This window comes from Mastomys coucha, unplaced genomic scaffold, assembly GCF_008632895.1.
Source record: "Mastomys coucha isolate ucsf_1 unplaced genomic scaffold, UCSF_Mcou_1 pScaffold7, whole genome shotgun sequence".
NCBI classification, from domain to species: Eukaryota; Metazoa; Chordata; class Mammalia; order Rodentia; family Muridae; genus Mastomys; species Mastomys coucha.
Genome location: NW_022196913.1, coordinates 7,171,848 through 7,198,205, shown reverse-complemented (window position 1 = coordinate 7,198,205; position 26,358 = coordinate 7,171,848). Strand labels below are relative to the sequence as shown.

Genomic DNA, 26,358 nt, shown 5'->3' with positions numbered 1-26,358 from the left:
AAAATATCTAATAAAAAATATATATATATATATAAAAAAAAAAGAAAAAAACTTCCATAAATAAGTACAGTATCTAGAAGTTACACAGGTGATGTATATACATTTCTTAAATGCTGGAAGTATCCAAAAAAAGTTTCACGGACGGTGACATTTGCTGGTAAAGAAAGCCGGCTTTGGTGTTTCATAGACTCAATGTAATTGACTCAACATTTCAGTTCTACACCTGGGCAACTGGAGCAGCACCATCCTAGCTAGCATCATGGCTAGAACTTCATGAGATCACATATGGAAGATACTGATTATGGCACCTGGTGCGTAATCGTTTGATACATCATAGTTCATGTAATCATTAGTTTTCTATTAACTATGACAAAGTGCCTGATAACAGCAACTTACGGAAGGAAAGCTTTATTTTGGCTCACAGTGTGAGCGCACACAGTCCATCATGGTGGAGGATTGCAAGCAAAGGAGACAAAACAGCCAGTCATATTGTATCGGCTTGCTTTTTGCCTTTCAAGAAAGTGCGTCCCCTTGAATAGTGGCTTGGAATCAGCCCCTCACTCTTTCTGCTGCATCTTGATTGGCCTCGGCAATGAGAGAAAACCAACAAATTTACAACTCAAGATGTCTTTCTTGTTTACAGTTAAGGGGTATTTGCTCAAATTTCTTAACAGCTTGCTTTCTTCACTACGAGTTTCTTCCTCCCTCAAATTATATATTTTTGAGTATCAGATTTCCATATTTAAATGTGGAGAAAGCCCATACGTGTTAAATACTTAACAGAACGGTGTTGTCACATCCACGAAGCTGGGCAGGTAGGCAAAGCAGCCTTCCAAGAGAATTGAAGAGGCTGCTCATAAGCATGCATAGGTGGACATAGTAGGTGACGCTCTGATTTTAGCCATGACTGTGACTGGTGGTCTCATTCACACAGTGGCATGCACCTCACACACTAGGAGAATCAAAGAACGAAGAGCCAAAAATCCAAGTCCTACAGGAGAAGCAGGCTGTCCCCCCACTATCCAACAAAAGAGAGAAGGTCGGGCTTGGGTGACACATTCATATCTAAGTATGCTGTTCACAGATGGCCTTGAGTAATTATAGTCAGAACAAAGAAGGTAACACAGGCTTCCATGCCAATATGAAGAAGCAAAACAAAACCAACTTTGGAGCCAAGTGATTCACACCTAAGTCACTTCTGAGCTAAACAACTCTCAAAGACTTTATGTAACAATTGCTTGTTTTCCTGGCAAAAGTTCAGAAATTTCACCAAGGTCAAGCAGGGCTATGGCCTTCCAGCTGCTGAAAGGCAGCTGGATCCAGGGAAGAGTGTCAAACTGGGGGTTTGGTGGTGAGTCACAATGGGGCCCGTTAGTAATGGACACTTGCCGGATTTAGAAAATCAAAATACAGGATGTCCTCTTCCATTTGAATGTTAGACAAATCACCAGTAGCTTTCAGTATGCCCAGAATGTTGCATGGCAACATGTATGGTTTACCCACAATTCAAGTGTACGTACGCATCAAAGGTTACCCAGCAGCCCTAGCAAAGGGAGATTTAATCTAGATTTCTTTCTTTTCTTTCTTTTTTCTTTTTTTTGAACTACTGTCTTCTAGAACCAAAATGTGTAATTATTAAGTCTTCCCTCTAATCTCTTCATCATCAGAAAAGAGACCCAAGACCTGGCAAAACTAAACTGTTAAAAACTTAACAGGTCTTGGTTACAAAGCTATTTCTTCCTTGATTTATAGAACAAACCTTTCCAAGCATCCATTTCATGTCAGGAACTACTGCAGGGGGCTAAAAATATAGTCCCAAGAGCCCTGACAGCCAAAGATAAAGTCAGATGTTAAGCATTCAAGGAAATCATACATAAAATTTTAAGGATGGATTTGATTCAACCTTTCTGAACATATGACAGATGCTGTACTGGTCTCTAGTTAGACAACTACCTGCTTCTCAAAAAACTGTCAAAAGCTTCAACTTCAAATGCAAAGGGCAATGAGGCTATAACTTAGAGGTTCTCTTCTTTCTAATTAAGCTACTCAGTTTGGGGGAGTATGTGAAAGTCAAAACAGTGTAGGAAGCTTTGGGAGGGGCGAGACAACTCAAATGCTCACATCTCAGATCCTTTGCTTCTTAGTCTTAAAGTACCTGTGGTGCTGAGACAAAGCTGGAGTGGCCAGAGGTGATTTCTATGGGACAGGTAAGCAATTTTGAGTTCACCTGAATCCAACAGTGAAAAGCCTATTGGTAAGAAGGTGAACAACATCCATTTTAATAAAGCTCTAAAGTCAGGTTGGGAAGAAGGGTTTCAGCAGGAGGTGGGGATAAGAGATGGAAGGACTAGGGTGAGAGTACAGTATACATGCTTGCAGTTCTGAATGCATACATCATTTTAAAAGATCTAAAGCCAAGAATATAGTGAGGGTCCCAAGAAATCCAAGAGCGAACGGTGTTCCTTCATTTAAAAGTTGCTTCCATCAGTCAAAATCTTGATATGGTTGATGTACCTAAATTCTGCTGGGAAGCCTGAAGTGGTGACTCCCAGCCTTTGCTAAGCATAAGGATGACACTACAGTTTTGGGGGTGTCTTCCTGCTATCTAAGGGACAGCAAGTGGATTAGTGCATGCCTGGGGCTGAGGTGGCAACAAGGTGATTGCACATGGGTACAGATATTTGGGAATGATGCAAGTGTTCTAAACTTAGACTGTGCTGATAGTTGTGTAATTCCACAAACATGAAAATGCAATCAACTGTATCCTTAGGGTGAGTTCATTTTATACTATGAAATTAAATCCCAATTTAAAATAATAAGCTGAACATGGTAGTGCACACCTGCAAATGAAATACTAGGGAGGTTGATGAAAGAGGATCCTGAGTTTGAGGCTAGCCTCGGCTCCAAGTAAGAGCTTATCTGTCTTAGTTTGGGTTTTTTTCTTTTTTCTTTGAAAAGACACCATGACCAAGGCAACTATTAGAAAGGGCAACATTTAACTGCGGCTGGTTCACAGTTTAAGAGGTTCAGTCCATTGTCATCATGGGAGGAAGCATGGCAGTGTACAGGCAGACATGGTGCTGGAGGAGCTGAGAGTTCTACATCTTGATCCAAAGGCAGCCAGGAAGGGTTTGTCTTCTTCCTCAGGCACCTCACTTCACACTGAGCAGAGCTTGAGCATAGGACCTCAAAGCTCACTCCCACAGTGATGTACTTCCTCCTACACAGCTGTACCTCCTGCTAATGCAAATTCTCATGGACCAAGAATATTCAGATCACCACACTATCTCAAAGAAATAAACAAGATAGAAAAAGAAGGTTGGTCAGGAAGAAATCCTGATGAAGACAGTAGGCCAAGTGCTATGAGCTGAACAGAGGCTGTTTATGAAATAAATGTATAAGCATGGTGTGCTGATCAGTTCTCTCATTTCCATAACAAAATACTTTATAAAAGCAACTCAAGAAAAGATTTTATTTTATCTGACAGTTGAGAGTACAGTTGGGGAGTCAGGGCATCAGAAGAATGAAGAGGTTGGTCACTGTGGCAGGGCATCAGAAGAATGAAGAGGTTGGTCACGGTGGTGGACATAGAATGGGAGTCATAGGCTCATATATTTGGACGCTTGGTCTACAGTTGATAGTATTGTTTGGGCAGAATTAGAAGATGATGTGGCCTTGTTGGAGGAGGTGTGCCATTGGAGTGGGCTTTGAGGTTTCAAAAGCCCATGCCATTCCCAGATAGCTACTGTCTCTCTGCCTCCAATTTGTGCATTGGGATGTAAGCCCTTAGCTACTCAGTGCTCTGCCTGCCTGCCTGCTGCCATGCTCCCTGCCATGATAATCATAGACTCTAGCCCTCTGGGACCAGGAGCCCCAATTTACATTTTCTTTTATAAGTTGCCTTGATCGTGTAGACTCTTCACAGCAACAGAAAAGTAATTGTTCAGACTCAGAAGCAGGGGAGATGAATGCTGGTGCTCAGCCTGTCTCTTCATTCAGTTTAGGACCCCAGCCCACAAGATAGTACTACCTGCATTCAGAGGAAATCTTCCCATGAGGTCCAACTTTTTCTGGAAACATCCTCATAGGTATACACAAAAGTTGTTTCCAAGAGCATTCAAGTTGAGAATGAAGATTAATCATCACATAAGGAAAATGGAATAGAGAGCCCTGAACTAATACACATTTGAAATAATTGTCTTTCTGCACATCTGGAAGAGCATTCATCCCAGCTAGCCATGTGCCAGGAAAGGTTTCATTTCAAACATACCACATGCTACATAATAATCATGAAGAATGTGACAGTCCATGTTCATATGTGACAGTGGTTCCATAAAGATTATAACAAAGGTGAAGAACTCCTGTCACCTACAGATGTTGTGATCTGTGACCATTCTTCCAAAAGTATAGTGTAGTTCATTACTTATGCTGATGCACACACCTAACAGTGCCAGTTGCACAACTGCATGTACACACACAATTATGTGTCATGAACAACAGACAACTGTTACTCATTCACTTACTATATCATCCTTTTTATAATTTCTGTATTCCTTGCTGCAAAAGAAAATGTTTATTGTAAAACACCATAGTGAGCCAGAAACAAACAGTTCAATAGATATGGGTTCAGTTCTGATTCACTAGGCAAGATGACTAAGGCAAGATAAAGATCCTGCTTTTAGCTTTTCTTATGTTTCTTTCTTTTCATTTGTGTGTGTGTGTGTGTGTGAATGAGAGAGAGAGACAGAGAGAGAGACATAGAGAGAGAGAGACAGAGAGAGAGACAGAGAGAGAGACATAGAGAGAGAGACATAGAGAGAGAGACAGAGAGAGAGACAGAGAGAGGCAGAGACAAAGAGACAGAGAGAGAGAGCCCAAATGCATCATGCATGTATGTGCACTGTGGATGTTCAGTGCCTATTCTGGCCATAAGGAGATTTTGGATTGCCCTGAACTAGAGTTTCAGATGCTTATGGGTCAACCCGTTAGGGTGCTGGGAATTGAATTCAGACCCTTTGTAAGAGCAGAGAGTGGATATATGTAACTGCTGAGCCATGTCTCCACTCCTGTATTTCTATATTTAGCTAGGAAGATACTTCAAATTTAAATTCCTACTCTCCATAGGAAGCAATCTTCTATTTAAATAAAAAAATGGGATGTACAATGGTTCGGGGCATGAACTTGGGGTCAGATCTATTCTTAGAGATTTATTCTATTAATAATTAAATATGAGATCTTGTATATATTTCTGCACTTTTGTGCTGTGTATCAGTGTCCTTCAAGATTGAAACATTCCACCCATGTGAGACGCTCCTTAAGGTAAGCAACTCCAAAGAGTTACAGGAAGTCCCTGAAAGTGGCCATACCCACTAGGCCTCTCCCTTCCAGAGTAAGCAGAGCCAAGCTGCAAAAGAAGGCTCTCCCACCAGACCAGCTATCTGGGAGAAACAGGAACCAGCCAGCTGCCTAGAAAAGGGTTAGACCAAATGAAGCATCTGGGAGGGAAACTGTCCCACCTGTTGAGCTGGCTGCAGGCTGTGCAGTGTGTCCCAAGGTCCCAGCTTTTGTGAGCTGTCACCCATGCTAAGGTGGGTTTTAGTGATCCAGCTGTCTTTGAATCATTTCTGCTCCTGTAAGTAACCCATCACCCATATTCCTGTAAGTGACCCCAATAAAACTCATTGGCTCACCAGATAGGACTTGGGTGGTATCCTTACTTTGGTCTGACCAAGGTTCCCTATCTGGGTGAGTAGATGCGTATGTTGCAACACCCCAGGAAAAGTTTTGTCACACAACATCTATAAGGCTTTCTTCTTCATAAGGGAAGCAAGCATGAAAAGCCATGGCCTGTTAAGGTTGTTATAAAGAGTGAATGAGACACCACTACAGTCAACACGATCTGTCCAGTACCTAAAATGACACTTAGGCAGGATGCATCCTACAAGACCAACACAAGCAGAAATCATGCTGTTACATTAGAACCCAGCTCTCAGAGAGATCAATCTGCATGCTATTTCTTATGTGCAAAATCTAGACTTACAATCATCTATGCATCTATAGACATTCATGTGTGTTACACATATGCATATAAGACACAGAATTGGAAAGAGAATTAGGGAAAGGGAGAAAGAGATCCTAACAGAGCTAAGAAATCAGAGTCCTGGAAATCAGAGAGTCAGAGACATGAGAATGGGAGACTAGCTTGATAGATGAAAGGGAGCCAACAAGGAGGGAAGGTTTGAGGGAGACGGAGGGAGAGTGGAATAAGGGAGAATAAAGTCTAATGGCATGTGGGTATGAAGATGCTATGATGAAACACAGAGCTTCTAATCTGAAAAATAAATAAACAATGCTTTAAAAGATGCCATGGATCCATAGATCAGAGACTCATTTAGACAAATTGCAGACATCTGATTTCTTAATCACAGATGGATCCATAGAGAAATGAAATTCCAGTCTTGAGCCGGGCTCTCTCAATTCCAGATCATGTTCTGGTGCAAGCCTGACTCGAGTTTGATCTCTCCCCTGGATTTATTTTGAAAACACACCAGGGTGTCCAGACAAAACCACAATATCCTGTCCTCCTCGCTGCTGGGGTCACCATTCTCAGGAACAACAACAGCTGGGCTGAAAAGGCCAATGGAGAATGACTGTGACCAACTCTGCCCCCCCTGCCGCCCCGCCCCCTGCACCAGACTGGAGGATACCCTGTGAAACCTCCATGGTCTGGAAGACCAAGACTCTGCTTTGTTACAAAGGCCTGGGAAAACCATATCTTAAAAATAAACAGGCCGGAAGAGATCAACAGCCTGGCAACACTCCCTGGAGATCCTAACAAGCTCCCAATTTTGAAAATAAGAAATAGTTTGACTAATAGTCTTAATTTATACCCTGTCCGAACATACACATAAACAGAGGCACATAACTCCATATCCAAGGAGCTACAGAGGCCCTGGAAATTAGGCAAAGCATGCATTTCAGTTGCCTTCAGGTCACCCTAAGGACACATTCAGTGCCCCTGTGTACTCATGGCAGGCACATTACAGAGGTACTTCATGGAGTAGAAGACCCCACCAATTTGGGGAAACGTTCCCCATTGAGTAATACTTCCCCCACATAGTTAAGGCTAGAAAAAAAATCCCTCTGACCTTACTATTAGTGATTTATTAAATTTGAAAGCATTCTCCATTCTTTGTGGATAACTGCTTTTATTCTCTAATTTGAAGATGCTGTGCTAGTGTATGTAATATTCAAGAGGCATTAGATTAGATCCTAAAAAGACAAGGGTTGATTGGAGACAGATCTACCTTTAGAGGCACGTAATATGTTTTAAGATTTCTAGAGAAGACCCAATAAATACAAGTAGCATAATAATGGTAATAATAAAACAGCAATTACTGAGCTCTTACTCTGGGACAAAGGATTCTGTAGAACAGTGCTTCACAGTTGCCTGAGCTAGCCTCTGCCCCTGCTGCACAGACGGGGGAGCCCTGTTTTAAACTACTGCGGTAATTTCCTTTCAGTTTATGACAATAGCCAAACAAAAATCTACAAGCCATGTAGTTACCACCCATAGGACATGAGAACGAAGGGTCTTAGTTCCTGCTGTTTCTGAATGCAAGACACCTTGACAAAAGTTCAGGTCCAGTTCAGTTTTTGTTGTTCACAAGTGCCAGTTCTGGACTCTCTTAGCAGACACTTGTACTCAGTTCAGATTCTGTGCTTTTACCGGTTCGTCACTTTTCCCTTGTTCTCAGGTTCCTAAAATTTTGCAACTCCAACCCTGATGTGATGTTTCAATATGGCGACCTTATTATTTGATTGGATTTGACAGTCAGCTGTCCTCGTGTGTTACGCGTGGAGACAGACATGAGTGTAGAATACAAACTATTACTTGGAATTAATGATGATTAAAAATAGACCTCTTTGATTTGTGAGTGCATGAATGAATGGCTTTCTCTTTCTTGTGCCTTCTTTTGGGATCTTTCCCTACTGTTTGTTTGTCTTATCCAATTCTAATGTGTGAGTTTTTGTTTTGTCTTATTGTACTATATTTTATGGTTATTCCATAGAAGCATGTTTGTTTTGTAATGAGAGACAGAAAGAAAGGGGGTGGACCTGGATGAGAGGGAAAGTGGGGAGAAGCTGAGAGAAGTATTGGAAGGGGTAATCATAATCAGGATATATTGTGTGGAAGAAAAAAACTATTTTGTTTTTTGTTTTTTTGTTTTGGTTTTTCAAAACAGGGTTTCTCTGTATAGCCCTGGCTGTCCTGGAACTCACTCTGTAGATCAGGCTGGCCTTGAACTCAGAAATCTGTCTGCGTCTACCTCCCAAGTGCTGGATTTTTAATGAAAGAAAAATATAATACATGTAAAAATATATAATATATATGAAAGTTTCTGCATCTGTATACCATCTTAAATCTTTCATAATCACTTCAGTAAATTCAGTGCTATTTTTAAAATGATATCAAAATTTAAGGAAAACCTGAACCTTTTCTTCTATGGAGTTAAAAATGTCTGTTTCATATCATCTACAGATCAGAACACTTTTCTTCAGTACTGAACCTTGGACCTCATACACACTAGGAAAGTCTATTTCTCTGGACTATATCCTATCTGCCCTCCGACTTTGAAAGTCAAACTGTGTTGTTCAGTCTAGCCTTGATTTTATTCTATAGCTCAGGCTAAGCTTTCTTTTATATATATATTAGATGTTTTCTATATATATTTAGATGTTTTCTTTATTTACAATATCTCTTTTCCCAGTTTCCCTTCCCCCCCCAAAAAAAAAGAAAAAGAAAAAGAAAAGAAAAGAAAAAAATAAAAACTAAAACAAACCTCGGTTCCCTCCTCCCTCCCCTGCTCACCACCCCATCCCCTTCTGCTTATTGGCCCTGGCATTCCCCTACACTGGGGCATAGAACCTTCACAGGGCCAAGGGCCTCTCCTCCCATATTCAATCATCAAATCTAGACACTATTGTGGATGCCAGCACGTGCTGGATGACAGGAGCCTGATATAGCTGTCTACTGAGAAGCTCTAACAGTATCTGACTAATACAGAAGTAGAGGCTCACAGCCATCCATTGGACTGAGGGACAATGAAGGAGCTAGAGAAAGGACCCAAGGAGCTGAAGGGTTTGCAATCCCTTAGGACGAACAACAATATGAACTAACTAGTACCCTCAGAGCTCCCAGGGACTAAAACTCCAACCAAAGAGTACACATGGTGGGACTCATGGCTCCAGCAGCATATGTATAGCAGAGGATGGCCAAGTCAGGCTAAGCTTTCAAATCCCCAATTCCAGCTTCCTAAACAGCTGGGGTTATAGGTGAGAGCCACCTGGCTGTCTCCAAACACGTTTTTCTTCATTTAATCTTTGAAAGACTATGACATTGTCAACTATTTACAACAAGATTGGGGAGCTAGAGAGATGGCTCAGAGGTTAAGAGCACTGACTGCTCTTACAGAGGTCCTGAGATCAATTCCCAGCAACCACATGGTGGCTCACAACTATTGGTAGTGGGATCCAATGCCCTCTTCTGGTGTGTCTGAAGACAGCTACAGTGTACTCAGATACATAAACCAAATAAATAATTCTGAAGGAAGAGGAGGAGGAAGAAAAGAAGAAGAAAAAGAAGAAAGAGAAAAAAGGAGAAAAAGGAAGACCGAGCCACACAACTGTAACATGAGTGGAGTACCTAGGTGGGTCCCATGCATGCTCCCTGGTTGGAGGTTCAGTCTCTGTGCTGTAACATGAGTGGAGTGTCTAGGTGGGTCCCATGCATGCTCCCTGGTTGGAGGTTCAGTCTCTGTGAGCTTCTGTGGGCCCAGTTGGTTGAATTTGTAGGTTTTCTTGTGGTTGACTATCATTTTGAAAGCCCTGGGTTCCAACTCACTCATCATAAAAAATAGGTATTTATGAAATATAATATGTATAAATTATAAAATATAAAGTCATAACCCTATGCTCATAATATAAAATCATTGTTTTATATAACTTTCTAGTCTCCTGCTGTACTGGACTTATTTAATATTACCATGCATACTGATATGTTTTGTCTTTTCCTCCCATCATATGCTAAATTACTTTAGATCATGGCATATTACTAATTGCTCCTATATCATTAAATATTTAGACTGATAAGATATCTTGTCTGATTTTATCAGACAACTTCCTGTATGTAATATTCTCAACATTTTAGAAGTTTTATGTATAATCAGTTCCTCATAATGGGATTACAGTGACAAATATCGTAAATGCTCATGCATGTCTTGGTGGAATCTGGGTCTTTAAAAAAAAGAATTATACAAAGTCTTGTCTTTGCTTTGTGACTTTCTTTCAATTCCCATTAACACGCAAAGCCTTTGCAGAAGGGTTGCCTTTTCTTTTCCAGAGCTCTTGAAACCCAACGCCCAGCTTTAAGCATCCCATAAGATCTGCGCACTGGCAGGAGGCGTGACTCACCTTCCGCTCTCCCACTACCCTTCTTCCGGCTGTTGTGAAGAGGCAGCACTTCCAAGGACGTGATCCCCGACCGCTCCAGGATGTTCACCTCCACAGTCAGCCTCCCCACCAACTGCTGGGGGCGCACGCTGATGCTATGCTCGTATTTCCCCAGCCTCCTCTGCAGAAGCTCTTCATAACTGAGGAAGAAAGCAGCTTTGTCCTTGCTGGGAATCACTAAAGAAGCTTTGAACATGTCACTCCCGTTCTCCCTGTTAGGAAGCAAAAAAAAAAAAAATAGACCACAGTTAAGCTCAGGGATGGGAAGACCTGCTTCCCTCCTCAATAAACGCTCTATACTTCGGGGGAGCCAGATGAGGATCCTAAGGAAAGAAAAATGAGAGGTACAAGCCGCAGAGGGTGTGTCCAGGGAGTAGGAAGCCCTAGGCACCGTCCCATAACATAAAAAAGGAAAAGAAAAATGGAAATAAAATTTGGAAGAAGTGTAAACCTACACTAAAGTAAGGAAGACTACTGCTATGGTCACATCTGAACTGCCCATCCCCCACAGACGCCTATGTTGGGCACTTGGTCACCAGACAATGACAGTGTTCAGGGGAGTTGCGGAATCTTTGAGCTCAGCTGAAGGAAATAGGTCACCAATGAAAGATGAGTAATCGCTCAGCCCAGTTCCTGGTTAGTTTTCTTTTCTCCTGGCACTGCCACCTGGCGACCCCCAACACAGACTCCACTGCACAGACTGAGCCGCTCCCATCACCATCGCTGTGCCTTCCCGCCATGATGAATAAAACTCTCTGAAACCATGAGCCAAAATAAATCCTTTCTCTCTTACAGTTGCTTCTGTAAGGTTTATCCTACCAAGGGCCAAGGAATATTAAGTAGGAGAGAATTAAATGTCTGGCATCCTTAGATCTTCCTGGGGCAGATCCAAGGATGTGACAAAGAGAACAGTTAGGAGGTGAGCTGCTACAAGAGTTAGTTTGGTCAAGTTGTGAATAGCGTTAGAGGCATGGTCTCGAAAAGGCACGTATTTTACATAATTCTAAAACTGATAACATGTTACATTTTTCCCCCCTTGGTGATTGTGTTTATCAGGAAATAAAATCAATATGACTGTGAAAGTTATAAAACCACCACGCATTGCAAATGTTTTCAGGACTTGGGGTTCAGGTTGTCTGATTTGAGGTGGCAGAACACCAACAGTGGTTAAGAGATTCAAGAATTCTGTGTTGGTGGGGAGAATCCATTTAAATAAGAATTCTTCAGCTCAGAGCATTCTTTCTGCAGGAAAGAAGAGATTCAAATTGTCTGGAGGAATCTCAGCAAAACTACAAGCATTGAACTCCAGAGGACAAGTCACGAAAGGGACAAGACAGAGGAGACCATTCCAGTGCACACACGAACGCTTCACTTGAGCTACTTGGCTCACTGTATACCTTCCCCAAACTGGAAAGAGATACAAATATTGAGTCAGAAAAGTTTCACTCCACACTAGGCAGATCAAATGAAAAAGAAGTGACAGCAAAGCCCATTGAAGTAAAAACTTCAGAACGTCTGGTAGAGGAAACATGGAACAGGAATGGTATTAGATCACATTCATTAGTAAAACCAGATTTGATTACACAAGACATTGGAGGAATAACTCAAAATTCAAAGGGAAGGTTTTTTTTTTAAAATCATGAATTCCATACACAGCCAAAATATCAATCTAGGCATCAGAAAGCTTGTCCAACATTCACTCATGCTGAGAAAATTACTTCAGAATATACTTTCAACAAAGGTGAAGACCATTAATGAAGAGGAAGTTGCAGAATCAAAGAAATAATAAAACCAACTCAGAACAAAAGGGAGATTCCAGAGTAAATGTTTTACAGCAAAATGACAAAGCAAAAGTAGGATATTGCAAGGACAGGACCCAGCCATCTTTTAAGAACTATGAAATAAGAATTTAGCCTGATCTTCCATTTATCCTGTAGCTGATATTGGGCAGGCATCCAGTGTGATTGGATGCCATTTCACAAGAAGCTCAGTTATAGCTCCTAATTTTATTATCATTTCAAGCAAACTATGTGTCTTAGCAGATGTTACCTGTGACAAAGTTAATTTCTATCTCCTAAGAAACAAGAAAAGCAATTTAAGCTCTAAGACTTACAGTCCAACTAAATTAAGTGGTGCCATCATTTTGAATAATTCTGATTAAGACAACTTGGGACACAGCTGTGGTATGCCAAAGTGAGATTTTAATAACTTGCTGACCAAAGGAGACAGCATCCAGAGACGCTATACAGCATCCTACTTACAGAGATAGCACCTTAGAATTGTGGGAGGAGGGAGATGAAGAGGGTTCATAAAAGCTCAATGAGCAATTATTTGAACACAAGCAGAGCTGTGTGCTGAACCATCAATGTCACCTTGCCTGGAAACCCTCAAGGTCCTGTGTCCTTGGGAATTGTGGTGTTAAGTTAAATATAGAGCCACTTTATCCTTATCTGAGTATTGCTTATCTGTCACTCTGGCTTGGTTTGCTTTTCAGAATCAGATTGTATCCAAGACTCATATCTTCAACACAGAAGGAGCTCTTCCATTCTCGCTGGTGGCATTTCTGACCACCAAGTCTTATGATCTTTGAGAACTAGTTTCCCCAAACCATGTCCTATTATGAATGAACAGCATCAAAACAGTAAATACAAACAAACAACCCTTTGTCTAGATATTAAAATGACTTTTCTGCAAAGGAGAAAGAAACCTTCCAATGGGAGTAGTAGAGGCAGAAATAGATCTTTGTGTACTAGATAGAACCAATCAATAGCAATATTACAAAGGAATGCTGGGACTGGAAAGATGGCTCAGTGGGTAGAGTGCTTGCTGAACAAACTCAAGAACCTGACTTCAAATCCCTAGCACAGACAGAGGAGCCAGGTAATGCCATGATTACCTATAATTCTAGCATGGGGTTGGAGAGACAGGAATCCCCTTGAGCAATCACCAGCTAGCTGGTCTAGCCAAAACAGCAAGCTTCATATTTAGTGGGACATCCCTTCTCAAAGGCAGGGAGTGATAGGGGAGGCTACCTGAAGTCACATTCTGGCCTTTGCATACTCACTCACAGGTGAATGCACACACACACACACACACACACACACACACACATGCCCACTCCACTCACCCATAAATGTGTGCATACATGCCTGTGCACACACACAAGATGATCTTGGGTTATTTATTAGTTTAGAAAAATGCAACAAAGATCATCTTAGGCTGGATTGTATATATTAATAATTCTAACAATGCAAAAATAAGTTATGTATAACAAACTATGGGTACAACAACTACAGAAAGGCAGAGGGAAGGGTGGAAAAGAATATTACCATTTAGGGTTGGGGAGATAGCCTAGGCTAGTCTACTGGTAGTGAAAGGAAATGACATATGAAGTTTAGGCCTTAAAAAGAAAATATTATACATTTTCTGCACAGCAGAGAGACTGTAGATAATGTTTTATTCTTTTCAACAGATTAAGAAACATCATAGAGTTGGGGAGGTAACTATAAAGACAACTGTACAAATGTTTTTATAATAGATATTCTAGAAAGTAAGACAGAGGCATAGGTATAGTAAATCTTTCTGATTATAAGTGCTTGTGACTTCATTTTAAATCAGAAATATTAATTATTTTGATTAAAATGGAAAATATTTGGAGAAGAGAACAGATGGGCAAAGAGGTAAAGAGATGTGGTACTTTGTTTAAGTGGATTCTAGATGCTTTATTAACTGCTACTTACTCATTATCGTCTGAGGTTCTGTTCCTTTTTTCTTTTATGCTATCTCTGCTTTTCCTTTCTTTCTGTGTAATTTCACTCCGATACACGTTGTCTCCTATAAGCCTAAAACACAAGATGCAGCTGTGTTACCAGCTCCAAGACAAACTCCAGCACAGACCTCAGAGCCATGACAACCACAGAAAATATTTGTATGTGCCTCCTGGGTATGCAGATAGAATGCATTCCAGACTCAGCACCAGCCTTGAAGTATTGAGACCAAAGGGCAACACTCCGACCTAGGGTACCTCCATAATTCATAGGAATAAACCCCAAGACCTCAACCTCCCATGGGTAACTCTGCAGCTTGTACCTTTCCTGCATAAAAAAATGAAACACAAAATTCCTACCCTGGTTATAACTCTTTACCTCTTAGAGCAGAATAAGAAGAAATAGATTTGATAATATCACAAAAGTTTAATACTGTCTCACTGTTTAGGTCTCAAATTAATCACAGTTATTTCCCTGAACTCCCTTCCCAAAGGAGCCCTTCTTGACAAGCATGATGGTGGTAATTCTAACACTAGCCCTCAGGAGGCTGGGCATGAGGGATGATGGGTTCAAAGCTAGTCTGGTCTACATAAAAAAGACTTTGTCTTAGCAAGTAGAAACAGAAGCCCCTCTCAATCTTTATACCATAGTGTTCACTGCTGTTCAAAATTATCTCGTTTACTAATTCATTTACTTAATTGTTGACTATTTTTCCTTCGCTGGAATTTCTGGAGCAGAGCAATATTCTTTTTTGTTATACCAATCCCCTCAACGGGTGCTTGTCCTAGAGTGGCCATGAAGGATGGAGAAAAGAAAGAGGGGGAGGAGGAAAGTGGAAGGAGAAAAGAATGGAATGAAAGAAGAAAATAGATGAGGAGAAAGGGGGAAGGGAGAAAAGGTAGGGAGGAGAAAAGGGAGGAAGGGAAAGGAGAGGGAAGGGAGGAATGTAAGGATGTTAGGAAAGAAGAGGAAAGGAAACAAGGAGCTAGGGAGGGAGGGAAGGAAGAGAAGGGAGGTGATGTAGGGCAGTGGTCTCTTCAGGCAACCTTGGCCCAGTCAAGCATAAGTCTAGAACCCCGGAGCTCCAGTGGGTAATTTCTGCCTGCAAGGGATGGATGGTGTGTTCGGCCATAACTCCTGGGTCTCAGGCTCCTGTTTCAGTCCCAACCCCCGACAGCTACCCCTCCCCCCCACACACACACCCCCGCAGGAGATGTGCTCTGTCAGGTAGACAATGCCCCAAGCTCCCAGCATCCTAGCGGGACCCATCCCCAGTCATCTGACCATAGCCAGGCATGGCCCGCCCTACAGACAGCCACACCTCACAATACATAAGGGGCGGTTTGCTCTCCCCCCTCTCTTGCCTTCTCCCTCTCTTGCTCTCCTCTCTTGCTCTCTTGCTTTCTTCCTTTCCTTTCTCTCTCTCTCCTCTTCTCTCCTTCCTCTCCTTTCTTTCTCTCTAAATGGCTAGACTATTTTTTTATTTCCTATAATAAAATATCTCACGATTATGCATTGCCCCCTTTTAACTAACGCACAGCCGCAACCTCAGCAGCAGCGCACACAAGGGACAGAGGAAGGAGAGCAGGCAGGCAACCCTCTGCTTCTTAGATCACCTATAGGATATACATTCTCGCAGTTAATGGGCACCTCGTACCTTCTCGGGTTCACCCTGACCGTCTACAGACAACTGTCTGCCTCTGACCACGGCATCACTTACATGGTGAAGTTGGTGATGAAAGCCGATTCTGGAATCTGCATCTGGAACTCAGCATCCTGGTCTTCAGAAGCTCTGTTGAGCATTCTGCAGGTCACCGTGGTGAAGGCATAGCGGGAAATGATGGTAGATTTCACGGAAAACTCCGCCATCAAGGGCTTGGTTTTCTGTGGGAGTTAAAAGGCATGCTCTTCTCGGTGACACATGAAGATGGACCCAAGCACTTGGGGCTCTGAGTCTTTTCCCACATGGGAAACAGAATCTCCAGCTTGAGAATGAGTCCTGTGCTCTCTCTTATCTTGTCCTTAACTCTCCATTTTAGCTCATTTCACTCATAAAAACAGCTTCTATTGAATAATCAGTTCATGATGTAAAACCAACTCTTCAACACTAACTTTTATAAGAGAACACAATGGTATTCAGTTTCAAAAAAAAAAAACCCAAACATTAATTAGGTATAGCTTTGTAAATTGTTGAACGTTTAAAAGTTTGCAATATCCATTATTCCTGCTACAAACTTTTGAATCACTCTGTTGATCACACACAGCTTCAGAATGTGCTCCCCAGAATGATCAGTTCACATTGATTTCCATATTCATCAGAGAAAACAGTACAGTCAAGGGTTTTCCCGCCTGGATCACAGCTCCATGGTTATATATTAGTCTTTATATAAATTAGTAGCAAAGTCAAGAGACTATCAGGAGATTAGGAACCAAAGAAAGAGAAAAGTTAAGTCTGTACTAATTACATTGATCACAACAGCTTCTTTCCAAAAGTATATTTGTTTACTCTGTGTCTGCTATCACATAGGTGGAAGTCAGGGGATACCTTGTAAAACTCAGCTCTCTACTTCCCTCATGTAGGTCCCGGGGTTTGAACTCATGTTCAAGAAGGCTTGGTGGAAATCCCCTTCATCCTCACTGGTATCTCTTTGTAAGGGCAGAAGTTGGTGGGAAAATTTAAGAGCTCAATAAAACTGTTCCTTGTTTTTTTTTTTTTTTTTTCAGTTTTCCTAGCTATACCTGGTAACATCTGGTAGTAGAAGCCCCAAAAAGGAAGGAAGCCCTCATGAGGAAATGCATTCCTAACCTTGATGCCCTAACTACAGGAAGTGGCTGAGCAACTGACAGGGCTATGGGTTGATTGAAGGCCCCCGACCCCTGCCTCCAATCTGGCTATTGAAGCCTTAACCCCCAGTGTGATGGTGTTCAGCTGCATGTGGGTGGCCTTGACAACTGAAAGTCCAATTTCAGAGTCTATCAGGACTCAACATTTGTTCAGCACTTCCATCTTAGCTTGTAAATAGCCAAGTTTGTGATGTGTGCATGTATGTATAGCATTTTCAGTGTGTGTGTGTGTGTGTGTGTGTGTGTGTGCAAAGACCCTCCATTCTCAGTCTTATTTAACCATTCTTATCTGTCAAGGCCACTCAAATTGTGGCATTTTATTATTACTATTCAGGCAGACAGACAAGACATAACCCCATGTGATCTTGGAACTGACATCTCATTCTCACTTCATAGACAGCAAGTCACACTCAGGAGGGCGGCCATGTTGGGGGAGAAGCAGCATAGAACTGAGCAAAAGACAGGGTTTATATAAGATTTCTTGCGGGGTGGTGAGATGGGATATTTCCAGGGCAGAGATTTCCAAGGTGGGGATTGATGGGATTTAAGTCCAGAGCTTGGGATTTTTACTCTGTACAGCCCAGGGGCTGGGCTCAGCCCTTAGGGGCAGTCAGAGTGTTCTGTAGGTGGAACCGAAGTGGGGGTGGAGGTCCTCAGGGGAGAAGCCTGGCCACTTGGTTGCCTCTAGGCGCTTACAGTAACTGCAAAAGAAATACACTCAAACTCCCACAGAAGGGTGGGCAACAGGATCTGAGCCAAGCTTAGGAACAGGAAAAAGAAACGGCAGTCGACTGTGCTCTATGCAGGGGCAGCAACAATACTCATCTTTTTGTCAGTTATGACGGGGGTGGGGGAGTTCCGGTCTTTAGTGCCTGGAAAAAAAACCTGACAACCAAATGGGACAAATGGGACAAGTTGAAGTATACTGTGTCTCTCTGAGACAGCTGGAAGACATAAGCTTGAAGTGAAGTTCTGCTAAGTAATCAAGTTCGGGGGGCGGGGCAGGAGGATGAAGCATATTTGAAATAACTTTTTACTTATGTAAATAATAATTTACTTAAAGAAGAAAAATTCTACAGTTTGGTCTGTACACTGTAGTGATACTCACTCAAAAATAAATATAGTTAAAAACTTTATAGTTACAACATAAAGCAATCAAATCCAATGAGACTTTTGCAGAATCCTAGTGGGATTTGAGGGAAATTAATATTTGTAGGATATGCACTTCAATTTGTTAAAAGTCGACTAGTCCAATAAAAAGTTTCAGTGTTCCCCATACTAGGGGGAAAAAAAGCTAATTCCCAAAGTGGGGTCCTTTCACCAGCAGTATCATGGAAAACTTATCAGAAAGGAAAGTTCTCCTCTGCACCCCAACCCCACAAAACCAGGAGCTCAGAGCAGTCTGCCTTATTGAGCTGCCTAAACTATGAGTGCTCGAGTTCTAGAAGTTTTAAAGTAACTTACAGTGTGAACTGAGATGGCTTGAATAAGCCATTAGAAGCACACCCACTTCTGAGATCCATGGAGCCTAGCAGGAAGCCAAAAGTGAGGAATGCAGGATTGCAGTTCAAGGAAACTCACACCAACTGGGAAAGAGCTGCTTTGCACAGCACTCTCTCATAGGAGGAGCTGGTGTCCCTCCCCTGAAGTGATTTGGATCCATAAGAGGTTCCAGATGGAGTTCAACAAAATGCTTCTGCTAAAAATGATCTTATTAAGAATCTTCAGTACATTTTATAAAAATGAGAAATAGGCTGGGGAGAGAGGCCTGTCAGGTACATGGAATTTAAAACCTGTGTCATAGCATCTTTCAAAGCAAGATCACCAAAGGGAATCAAGAATTGAGATGAAGCATTGACTTTGATCTGTGTTGTTTCTAGGAACAGGTTTTCTTACTAAATTAAACATTTGTAAGTATGATGTTTTCTCTCCTAGTGTGACGGCATGTGTAAAAGTTATTCACAGCTGTACTCCTGAGAATTTGTGAAAAGCCTAAAAGATCCTATGGCACATGGTTCTGCTCAGATTCCCACAAATGCACAAGAAAGAAAAGGAGAATCTGTGAAAATCAAACAAGTATTGTGAACTAAGCTTTTTAAAAATGGCGCTACTTACAATTTAATCTGTATCTCAAAAACGTTTCACCCTCGGGACTCACTGGCTAAGAATGTTTAGTGGTCTTCCAGAGGATCCAGGTTCACTTCTTAGCACTCACATCAGGCATCAAACAACCTCCTGTAACAAGCTCCACGGGGTATCTGGTGCCTCTGGCTTCCATGAACACTCATATTGACATACATGTAATTTAAAAGAAATAATGATTTTTAAAAATTGATCAAATCTCAGGGCTGGACAGATGGCTCAGCAGTTAAGAACACTGCTTGCTTGCTCTTCCAGAGGATCCAAGTTCAATTTCTAGCACTCAAATGGCAGCTCACAACCATATGTTACTTCAGCCTAACTAGGGCTCCAATATCCTCTTATGACTACCTTAGACACTGGGCATGTGCATGGTACACAGGCATGCATGCAGATAAAATATTCATGCATGTAAATACAAAAAAATTTTTTTTAAGTATCAAGTCTCATGCATATGGTTAAATGTTCAGACTATACCAAATATAAATGACAAATAAGGGCCTTCCTCCGACGCTGAATTTACAGCTTTGTTTCTCAGATGTGATATTAGGCAGTGTGGAGTACACCCTCCCACAAGTGGGTACAGGACTCATGTACTTATTTGTTTTGGTTTGTCTTGTTTTGTTTTTCCTAGCAACGTAATAATATACTCACCTTTATCTACAAATTCCAATTATCGCATGCAACAAAACAAACCAGTCCAAAGCTTGATAACTTAACAACTGCGTCTCTTCCAATGCTTTCTGCAGACTAAGAGTTCTGTTAAACTTGGCTGATAGGTCTGGCTCCTTCATAGTCAAATGGAGAATGCAGCTAGAACTAATTCAAAGCTGGCTGATAGCTTCCTGTTTTATGTTGACCCAACAGCAACCCAACGCATGTTAATTCACAGCCTTATCAGAGTCTGTTGTAGCTGGAGACTTCACAAACCATCTGAAGGTTTTTCCAGCAGTGAAACAGACCCTGCTATGTGCTCTAACTTCCAAGATCTCACAGCTAGCTGGGCCTGGTCCTGTTATTTGAAATGCTATAAGGCAAGGGAGTTGCCATGTCAAGGCCTACCCAGGCTTCAGTGAGCCCAACACCACTTGGGATAATTAATGAGATCTTACTTTAAAATTAAAAGATGTAAAGAAATAGGGGCTATGGCTCAGTGACAAAAATACAGCCTTGAGCTAAATACTGGAAACAAAAAAATAGTATTTTTTACTATCTTATCTTGTTGACAAAAACAATCACAAAATACCCTTACTTTCCAAAACAAAGAGGATATGTACGATCTCAGTAGGAGAAATGAAGAGTCAGTTTCTTTGGAAAATGCTACCAAACAAAAAGATCTGCCTCTGGTTTTTGATAGCTGCATAACATTATATTTTATGAATACATTGCAACTCACTAGTCATCCATCAATCCTTTGCTTTTAATTCCCCTGTATTTCAAACCCCCATTCAGATCCCTCTGCCCTGCGGTTCATCTATAGGGATGGGTAATCTGTGGTAGGTAGGCCACCCACTGCAGTGCATGAATGCTTATTGTACACAGCCACAAATCTGTTCATTTTCAGATGATCTAAGGATGCTTTGGTGCTTACAGTGGAGCAGAGAAGTTATATTGATGTGACAGAGGGCTTAATTGTTTCCTGTTTTCATATAGTTTGCTAGTCCTGACTCTACTATTAAACAGTTTAACCAGATATTAGTTACTCAAACACCTAATAATCAAAAGTAAGTTAATCAAAATATTGATTGATGTGTTTTAGGAGGAGATCTTCAATTATTTTACTCATAGTTGTTTTAAATAACCAAGTTTGGAAGATATTTAATGGTTGAGAATTTGGAGGGCATCTCTGTCTGGCATCTGAATCTGAGACTATAATCTACTAGCAGAGATGAAGGCTCTTTTCTGATCTAACTTCTAGACCACAGCCATCTTCTGGTTCACTCTTGACCTTACCAATCTCAAATGTCTCACTGGCTCTGAGGCTGCCAGTACTCAAGTTTCCATGCATTTTTAGCATGTTTTTTCTTATTCCAATCCTATCTCACTCATTTATGCCTTGAAAGCTCTAGATTAAAAATAGCTGCCATCTGTTTCTCTGTACTTAGAGGAGTGTTGTCGTCAGTAACAAGGTAGAAACAGACCACGAGTCCATCAACAGGTGAACTGATAAGCAAAAAGGGATATGTGATACAATGTAATCTATGCACCCTGAAAAGGAAAGGACATCCTGCCATGCTCTCCAATAAGAGTAACACTTGAAGCTATTATGCTAATTAAAAACACTAGGCACAGAAAAGCAAGAACTGTATGAAGTCACCTACATGCAGTGGCTAATGAACATCAGAGTTCACAGTAACCAGCAAAGAAAGGAACTAGGGCTTATTAATGGTATATTTTCCATTTAGCAAAGCATTCTGGGGATGGGTATAGTGCTAATTGATACACCTAATGACACTGAACTATAGTCTGAAAAAGAGCTAAGATGGTGTGGTGTTTGTCTATGTTTGAGCCCAGGGAGAGGCACTACTAGAAGGTGTGGCCATGTTGGAGTAGGTGTGGCCTTATTGGAGTGGGTATGTCACCGTGGACATGGACTTTACGACCCTCATCCTAGCTGACTGGAAGATAGTCTTCTCCTAACAGCCCTCAGATGAAGATGTAGAACTCTCAGATCCTCTTGCACCATGCCTGCCTGGACTCTGCCATGCTTCTACCTTGATGATAATGTTAAACTTTTGAACCTGTAAGCCAGCACCAATTAAATGTCCTTACAAGAGTTGTCTTTGTTATGGTGTCTGTTCACAGCCATAAAACCCTAACTAAGACAGATGGCATCATTATACCTATGTGACCACAACAATAAAGCACAGACCAGCACAGCCCATTGGCCAAGGTGGCCTCCTTAGCTATTTATGGATTTTCTTCAGGACAAATGATATAAATGTTGGTACAATAGTCAAGAAGACAGATGTGAAAATAAATGAGATCAAGAAGCAGTTTGTTTGTGCTTCACTGGTTATATATACCACTGAAATAAATGGCACAAACACATTCTGGGATGTGGATGGATGCCAGTGCCTCCTGAATGGCATCGTTGGCTTCCCTGAATGACTGAGGAACCCCTGCCAACAAGAACCAGTTGTTTACAAATTCACTTGAGCAAACAATAAATTCAACAAGAGTGGCATTCCACAACAGTACACACCTTATTCTACCACTAGAAAGAGTCAAAAAGGAGTCCCACCTTCAACACCTTTTCAGTAGAAACAATAAGGACCAGCTTTGGTACATACAATACAGAATGGTATATGGAATTACACTTTTACTTCTAACCACAAATGTCTTTGTTTCTTCTCCCATTATGAGGTGAGGTTTTATTTTTCATTGAGTCCAGACCTTGATAGGTTGCATCACCTACAAAATATACTGGAAGTTGTATTTGAGAACTATAAGGCAAGGCCATAGTAAAACCTAGTTCTTATCCAGGTATCCTGAAATACCCCTTTCTAAGACTCGCGGTTTCTAGGTATTGACCTGCTACTGAGGCCACACACAGACATCAGAGTTCACAGTGCTAGCTCTAACCATCATTGCCAAGCTCAGCATGGGGGAAAACTGTTCTGAACCTCCAAGTCAGCCCCTCTACTAGACAGATACCTCTGAGTGACTTCTGTCTACAGTGCACGATGATCTCTGCCCTAATCTTTGCCTCCAACATCATGCAAGATAGCTACTGCTCTAAGCCAGAGTTTTGCACCAAGGTTTTTATACAACAGTGTAAGACAGAAGTGTCTATGTAATATCCATAGCATTTGAGTTTGCTGTTTAGTATAACTTCATCTTAAGTAGAATTTAGTCCCATTTTTTGATATCCCAAACTCTGTGCTGTTGTACATCTACAGGAAGTTTTTTGATGGCATGTTCTGTAAACTAGACTTCTAAATCAAAACTGCCATTGAGGGACTGGGAAGTCAGCAAAATGTTTGCCACACAAGTCTAAAGAGCCAAGTTAGATTCCGTAGCATCCACTATAATCCCAGCTCTGGGGATGTGGATTTAGTAAGATCCTTGGAGTTCACTGACCAGCCAGTCTAGCCAAATTGATGAGCTCCATATTCACTGAGAGACATTGCCTCAAAAATAAGGTAGAGAACAATTGAGAATGATTAAAGATACTCAGCAGTGATCGCTATCCTCCATGGGCACATGGACTCAAATGTACAATGCACACACATCTATATGTACACATATACTCCACCACACACTAAAATCCCCTTGAGATCTCTTTTGAAGAGGTCAATGGTGCAAATTATAAAGACAAGGTATAAAAGGAAAGATGCTCTCAAGCTTGGCCTTTCTTTGTCATTTACCCTGTGACTTTATGTCATTAGCCCACAATGACCTTCATAAGCCCCAATTCCCAATCCTGGGCCTCTCCTTAATGGATTCCCTCCTGCACACAGCCTTTACACTGACATTTGCTAGACAGCCAAGGAAACTCCCACAGTATAATAAAAATTATATTTATTATAGATCCCCTACATAAATATAACAGCTGTAACTTGGTCTTGCTGCTGACTCAGCGGGTAGCTGTGATGGTTACTGGTCCTCTAATAAACTGTAAACTCTGAAGACATTGGACGGAACATATTTCCATACTGTTGCAGTTATACATTATCAAAAAAAGTTCTCACTAACTTTTCACTAAGTCTTTTGCTTAAAGGTTTGGTACTTGCCCTTGGTCACAGGATTATTAAAAGTATAACTAAACAGAAGTTTATAACCCTCTAAATACAATGTATCTCCTTTTGGTAGATATTTCTGGTCCAATATATTTTCAAAATAATTAAACATGTTCCTTTGCTGCATATAATACTGTGTTAATGTAATACTGTGTTGGTTGACTCTTGATTTTCAGATAAGAAATAATATCTTTGAGTTTTTAAATGTTCTGGATCTATTGACAATTGATTGCTGCTAGGAGAGAGTCAGTTTTCTTTAAGGGTGTAACCCCTGATCGCTTGACCACAGTGGAAGGCCACATGTCCAAGAGGACATAGATAACAAAAATTTGCCTTGATGGATTTAGAAGAAGGAAGAGGAAGAAGAGAAGAGGAAGAAAAGGAAGAAGAGGAAGAGGAAGAACATGGAACAAACTTACTTGGGTGAATCTGGGAGAAGTTGGGGGATAGAGGATGAATATGATCCAAAATACATTGTATGAAATTCTCAAAGAAAATATTTTAAATTTCTAAAAAAAAACCCACATATGTAATGAACTAAAATTACTTTTGAAAAATGCAATAAAATGAAATTGGTTTGAGAGATGGCATAGCAGTTAAGAACACTTGCTGCTCTTCAAAAAACCCAAGTTCAGTTCCCTGAACCCATTTACTGGGCAGCTTACAACCACCTGTAACTCAGGTTCCAAGGGGTCTGATATATCCTCTTTGGGCATCAAGAGCAACCACACACAGGTCACACAGGTCTCTCTCTCTCTCTCTCTCTCTCTCTCTCTCTCTCTCTCTCTCTCTCTCTCACACACACACACACACACACACACACACACACACACATTTAAAAGTAAATAAAGGAAACATGAGAAATCAGAACTAGAGAGATGGCTTTCTGGGTAAAGGAGCTTGCTGCCAAGCCTGGTGGCCCAAACTCAATCCTGGCACTCAGATGTTGTTAAAAGAGAACTGATTCCTGCAAGTTAACCTCCGACCTCCCTTTGTGTGCTGTGGCACACATGTGCCCCTACATATACCAACTAAATAAGTGAAAGGTAATAAATGTGAAAAATCAGAAGATGCCCAGTAAAATGTTGTTTATTCTGATCGTTCAGGCCTAAAATAAAAGTTGCAGGCATAGTTGAGTTCCCACAGTATTACAACAAGACCATGAAACATGGTTTATGAGTCCAAGGACATACGTTGGAAGAGTGTTGGGATCAATTTTAGTCTTACAGCTTCTGCCCAGTTACTGTTTTCTCAGGAGTCCCTGCAGTTACTCCACAACTTTGCCTCCTGCAGAAGCAGCTCCAGTCTCAAATCGCTCAGAATCAAGTGTGCATGTTAGCAGCTCCAGCTTACTCCTATTCCTACTGTGCAGTAAATATGTAAACGCATGGTGACTAGGAGCCACCACGATGGTGACTTCTCTGTCCCTCTCTATGTTCTTTCTTCTCTTCTTCTGTTTTCTTTCCCTTCCTCCCTCTCTTCTCCTCTTTCTTCCCTAGATTTCAGTATGGAAGCAACTTAAAAAATGGCTCAGCTACTAAAGTGCTTGCTATGAAATCATGAGGTCAGGACTTCCATCCCCAGAAACCATGTAGAGAAATCTTGGCCTGGGGGTGAGTGCTGGGGAGGCAGAGAGAGGGTTCCCCAGGCTCACTGGCAGTCCACCAGTGAGCTCCAGGTCTGTGAGAGACTCTATCTCAAAACCCAGGGTGGACAACTTCTGAGAAGCAATGCCTGGGATTGACCTCTGTCCTCCTCACAATTATGCACAAATTTACATGTACACCCTGCCCCCAACAATCTACATGCATCCACAAACACACATACACATATACATGCTAAATGAAGAGAAAATAACACTGATAAACCCTGAGTAACACGAGGAGATGCCGCAGGAACCATTTCTGCAAGACGTTCCAGAGCTCAGAAGAAAGATAAATGGCTGCGGTTCACCTCCATGGTAGACCCTCTCACATACATGGGTGCTGGGTTCAGTAGTCAGGCCCCACAAACAAACAAAACAGGAATAAAATTACTGGAGAAAGACAATTCAGTGATATCTGCGAAGTGTGAAAGAAAGCAGTCCCCCCCCCCCATAGATTCTGAAATTGTAGATAGTGGAAGAGTATGATAGAGATGTTCTGGACTGAGAAGATAGTGCAGAGGTAAGAATGCTTCCCTAGCATGCATGAAGTCCAGGGTTCAGTCACCAATAAGAGAGGATGGAAGGGAGGATGGAAGTGAGGGAGGACAGAAGGAAAGAAGGAAGGGAGGGGGAGGAAGGGAGGAGGAAAGGCAGCAAGGGAGAGAGGGAAGGAGGGAGGGAGAGAGGGAGAGAGGAAAGGCAGCAAGGG

The 26,358-nt window shown here is 41.5% G+C and overlaps 1 protein-coding gene across 2 annotated transcripts in view; it reads right to left on the bottom strand.

Annotated features, from left to right (window-relative positions):
• The window catches only part of Itih5 (inter-alpha-trypsin inhibitor heavy chain 5), a 104,298-nt gene that overhangs the window by 63,054 nt on the left and 14,886 nt on the right, over window positions 1-26,358 (bottom strand). Inside the window, exons 1-4 of one of the 2 annotated variants that reach the window (XM_031358995.1) lie at window positions 19,239-19,393; window positions 16,000-16,163; window positions 14,253-14,354; window positions 10,474-10,724 (exon numbers count right to left, since the gene is read on the bottom strand). In XM_031358995.1, the coding sequence (XP_031214855.1) occupies window positions 10,474-10,724; window positions 14,253-14,354; window positions 16,000-16,148 (502 nt within the window). In that variant the 5' untranslated portion in view covers window positions 16,149-16,163; window positions 19,239-19,393. Of the gene's footprint in view, window positions 1-10,473; window positions 10,725-14,252; window positions 14,355-15,999; window positions 16,164-19,238; window positions 19,394-26,358 lie in introns of those variants that run through there. The other variant, XM_031358994.1, reaches the window with a different exon arrangement.